This window comes from Muscardinus avellanarius, assembly GCF_963383645.1.
Source record: "Muscardinus avellanarius genome assembly, chromosome: 16".
NCBI classification, from domain to species: domain Eukaryota; kingdom Metazoa; phylum Chordata; class Mammalia; order Rodentia; family Gliridae; genus Muscardinus; species Muscardinus avellanarius.
In genome coordinates, this window is record NC_137802.1 from 23,082,864 (window position 1) to 23,088,060 (window position 5,197).

Below are 5,197 nucleotides of genomic sequence, written 5' to 3' on the forward strand. Positions count from 1 at the left end.
AAATCAAGAATAAAAAATAGGGCAGGGGGTGTACCTCGGAGGTCGAATGCCCCTGGGTTCCATCCCCAGACCCGCAAAAAATATATAAATAAAATAAAATAAAATAAAATAGCATGTTATGAAAGACGTCATTCCGAGGATTCAGAATCTCTACCCACAATGGGCGTAGTGGCGCATGCCTTGTAAGAGGCTGAGACAGGAGGATCGCAGGTTCGTGGCCAGCTTCAGCTACTTAGCGAGGCCTTCCGCAACTTAGTGAAACCTTGTTTCAAAATAAAGAATAAAAAATTGGGTGTAGGTGTAGGTCAGAGGCAGAGTGGCCCTGGGCTCAATCTCCAGTACCACACACACACAAAAAGAATCTCTACCCACACTTGCCCTCTGCACTGGCCACCAGGGTTTCAAGCCAATTGGTATACGCATGCGCACACCTAAGACCGCGGCGGCGCGGCAGCGGCTCCCTGATTGCGCACGCGCGGCGATGTGGCGTGGTAGCCATGGAGACGCGTGGCCCTCGGCGGGCTGCCTGCGCTCTCTTCTTCCCGCCGGCCGGCAGCCCTGGGTCCTGGTGGCTGTCCAGCTGGCGGATGGACAGCCGCAGTGGGACGGGGGCGGCGGAGTACGAAGAGGATGAAGATGAAGAGGAGGAGGTGCACGGGGACGGCGCGGAGGGCTCGTTGGGGTCCAGGCTGCCCCCCATCGCGGGCAGCGTCTCAGAACTGGTCAAACGGAAGGTGAAGAAGAAAAAGAAAAAGAAGAAGAGCAAGGGGTCTGGCAAGGGGGACGGTAAGAGTACAGCTAGTGTGGCTGCTTCAGCTACCCTGCCTGAGATTCCTCTCCGAGGATACCCGCCCCCTTCAGAAGCCCTTCCACCTGGAGATCACTGCAGACCAAAACAGAAACGCACCAGCCCGCAGAGGCCCCGCCCTTGCGCACGCCACTTGTGGCGGCACAGTGATGCCCAGGCTTACCTATCAAGGTCATCGTGTACACAGAAACTCTCCGCTATAACACAGGCACCCCTTAAGCCGCACATGTTCCCTGACTTTGCAGTCTCCCACGACTACACAGAGACCCCATGTCCTCCACAAGACATGGGGAATTCTCACAAGACACAGAGTCCCCCAAGTCACCCCTGAAGATAGCCACCATTCCACACAGAGTCTTAACTCTACACAGATACCCTTTCAACCTCCTAGTTCACAGTTCAAACTGGCACTCCTAAACACCCACTACAGAGACCACCACATAGAGACTTCCTTGACCTGAAGACACCACCTACCTGATGGACACTCGCCCACATGGAAACACAGACTCCTGCCTTCTCCCAGGAGGTCCTCACTCTCTCATGCATTAAGGGGCACCTGCCTCTGGAGGCCATGTGGATACACACATCCAGCTAGAGTCCTCCCTGGAGCCAGTAGTGGTGGCAACATGCCTCTAATTCCAGTACTTGAGGTGCTTAGGCAGGAGAATTGCAGGTTCAAGGCGAGCCTCAGCAACTTGGACCCTCAGCAACTTAGCAAGATTGCGTTTGCCTGTTTCAAAGTAAAAGGGGCTGTAGATGTAACTTGGAGGTATAACACTCCTGGGCTTAATCCTCAGTACCAGGAAGGGAGGGAAGAGAACAAAAAGGGAAAGGAAAAAAAAAAAAGACTCCTTCCTGGTTGGACTCTACACACCCCCAGTCCACAAGGAGCAGCCTTGGAGTACACAGACCCCATCACACCAGTCCTGCTACATCCTCTGCAGTCCAACACCCTTCTCAGCAGGCCCTCCCATCAACACAACACCACCCAGTGGAGAAAAAGCACAGATTCTGTCACCACACACAGACGCTCTTAGACACTCAGGTGCATAGACATCCCCAAAACAATTCCTGTACATGTACAAGCAGACCCCCGCAAGCATTCCTGTCTTTCTCACAGATGCCACACTTACGCAACCTGCACAGACCCAGGATCCCTATACTTGGCTAAGCACTTCTTGTTGAACCCGAATTTCTCCACAAAGGCCCTGAACACCCATTAGGAGGAGAGTAGAAGTGACCAGAGTGCACCTGCCCACCAGCGCGAGCCCACTGGCACCTCCGTGCCAGCTCAGTGGACTTGGCCATCAGTGAAATGGCCTGACCTCCAGCATGGCTGTTCCTGGTTCCGGTTTCTGGCTTCTGGCTGTGTGTGCACAGAACTGGAGGAAGAAGGGTGTCAGGCTTCCCCATGTCACCCTTGTGGTTTGAGGAAGGGAGCCATGAGGGGGTTATAATTATGTATTCAGGTAGAATCATAAGAAAAAGCCCCCCCCATTCCAGAGTGTAGGGCAAAATCCCTATGTGTATCTGCAAAGCAAAATTGGGACATTTATTCTCTTTTTTGGTGTATAGCCTTTTATGTATGTGTTTATGTGTGGTGCCGGGGATTGAACCAAGGGGATTCTACCTCTGAGCTACACCCCCAGTCCTATTTTTTATTGTCTGTGTGTGTGTGTGTGTGTGTGTGTGTGTGTGTGTGTTACTGGGGATGGAACCCAGGGGCATTCTATCTCTAAGCTCCACTCCTAGTCCTATTTATTATTATTATTATTATTATTATTATTATTATTATTTAAGCATTAGGGATGGAACCCAGGGGCATTCTACCTCCAAGCGACATCCCCAGCCTGTTTTTTTTATTATGCTTAAAAAAACAAAAAAAGGATGAGTTGATGAAGGAACCACAACTTACCGTATTTTGTTTGTTTATTTATTTATTATTTTTTATTTATTTATTTTTTGGTGGTACTGGGGTTCCTGGAAGCCCTTCTACCTCCGGGCTACACTCCCAGACCTATTTTTTAACATTTTTATTTTGAAACAGGGTCTCCTAAGCCAGCGCGTGCGGCTGGCTTCGAACCTGCGCGATCCTCCTGTCTCTGCCTCCCAAGCGCGGGGATTACAAGCGTGCGCCACCACACCCGGCTATTTTATTTATTTTTTGTTATGGTTTGGATTCTTTTTCTTATTTATTTATTTATTTATTTATTTATTTATTTATTTATTTATTGGTGGTACTGGGGTTCCTGGAAGCCCTTCTACCTCCGGGCTACACACCCAGACCTATTTTATACTTTTTAATTTTTGGACACAGGGTCTCTTAAGCCAGCGCGTCCGGCTTCGAACCTGTGCAATCCTCCTATCTCTGCCTCTCAAGCGCGGGGATTACAAGCGTGCGCCACCATGCCCGGCTTATTTTTATTTATTTATTTTGGTGGTACTGGTGATGGAACCCAGGGGCCTTCTACTTCTGGGCTATGCTCCTAGACCTATTTTATATTTTTTATTTGGAAACAGGGTCTCTTAAGCCAGTGGAGGCTGGCTTTGAACCTGCGCGATTCTCCTGTCTCCACCTCCCGAATGTGGGGATTACAAGCGTGCGCCACCACGCCCGGCTCAATTTACAGTATTTTAGATGTATGCCATATAATTCTGAAACACTATATATTTTTTGGGGGGGGAGGGGCGGTACTGTGGGTGGAACCCTGGAGCTTTCTACCTCTGGGCTACACATTCAGACCTATTTTATATTTTATTTGGAAACAGGGTCTCACTGAGTTGCTGAGAGCCTCACTAAGTAGCTGAGGCTGGCTTCGAACCTGTGCGATCCTCCTGTCTCAGCCTCCCAAGTGCTGAGATTACAAGCGTGTGCCACCATGCCTGGCTTATATTTTTTAGAGGAACAGTACAAGCCACACAGCAGAAGTGTTTCCTGATTTGGCACAACAGTGTTTAAGTTTAGGCAGCTTTTCTATCCTCTGTTTCTTCCATCTAAAGTGTCTAGATTGGCGATAGAATTGCAGCCTGACCTCGATATGGTGGGCATTCGTGCGAGGCGGCAGGGCACCAGGAGCCATGCTTTGAATCTGGCCTTGCCTCTTGCTGTGCCATATTGGCTCCTGGGCCTCGGCTTCCTCACTCTGCCCCTGCTCGCAGTCACCACTCAGGAAGCAGCCTCTGGGGCTGGGGTGTCGCTTGTTGGCAGAGCGTGTGTTCAGTTTGCACGACACCTGGGTTTGATCCCAGCACTGCACAAAGCAACACACAGAAGCTTCCTCCTTCTCCAAGGCACCCAGGCAGCGGGTGTGTATGAGGCCAGCAGGCTTGGCCACCTGAGCCCTGGGTAGAGAGCACCCCCACCCCTTACACCCCTGGTGATTTGGATGGGCTGAGGGCTAACCTCCTGTCTACTCAGCAGATAAACAGCATGGCCGAGGCCTGAAGAGTCAACAGCTTCCCTCATCTTTCCATGACATCTTAAATCCTAGCAAAGACCACAGCCCGAAGTCAGAGCCCAGACAGGACAGAGAGGCTCACAAGAATGGCCCTTCCTACTCCTGCTCCAGGGGTCTCCCCTACTTTGCAGAAATCGAAGAGAACCTTTCAAACCAGATCAACGAAAGTCTGCGTTGGGATGGGATCCTCACGGACCCAGAGGCCGAAAAGGAAAGGATTCGCATATATAAAATGAACAGGAGGAAGCGCTACCGGATTCTGGCCCTCAAGGGCTTCCACTCTGATCCCTGTGCTGAGGAGACCCCCGAGAACCTACTCTACCTCTCAGACAAGGACTGCAGTGCCAGCAGCCGGCAGCCGCCCTCCAAAGCCGACCGCCCCCCTTGCTACTTTGAAGGAAACCTTCCGGCAAAGCTCCGCCACTCTGACTTAGCTACCGCTCTGCCTGAGTGAAATCGACCCACAGCATGGGCGAGCTCCTTTTTACCACAAAGTTTATATGTTTTTAAAGAATAACAGTAAAAGGAAATCAGACCTGTATTGAAAAGGAGCCGAAATTTGGCTTGTGGAGGAAGCTGACTCCCCTGCCTCACCAAGGTGCTCCAAGGAGCCCAGGAAAGTCACACTGCTCAAGAGGGCAGGCAATATAGTAGACACAGCGCTTTTCAGAATTGGCTTTTCCTTAAGCCAGCATCTCTCTTTATTATGCAGTTTCTCATTGTAGCTAGATTTCTGTCATCTGTTCCTAATGGGAGAACAAAGTATGTACGTTATAGAAATTTTAAGCCTCAAACTAATTTCATGGATAAAATTCACACATGCATCTGTAGGCTCAAGAAAATGCCTTGAATATCCTGGACACTTTTATTAAATTGAATATACTACTTACCCTCGCATGACCTTCAACATCGTGGGCTCCAGATCTTCATC

General features: G+C 50.1%; 1 protein-coding gene across 1 annotated transcript; it reads left to right on the top strand.

The window, feature by feature from the left end:
* Window positions 1–587: 587 nt before the first annotated feature.
* On the top strand, window positions 588–4,720 carry LIAT1 (ligand of ATE1; the record flags this gene model as incomplete). The annotated part of the gene is made up of 2 exons (XM_080713992.1): window positions 588–786; window positions 4,227–4,720. The coding sequence occupies 2 exons, from the start codon at window positions 588–590 to the stop codon at window positions 4,718–4,720; spliced, it is 693 nt and encodes a 230-aa protein (XP_080570118.1).
* Window positions 4,721–5,197: the final 477 nt, after the last annotated feature.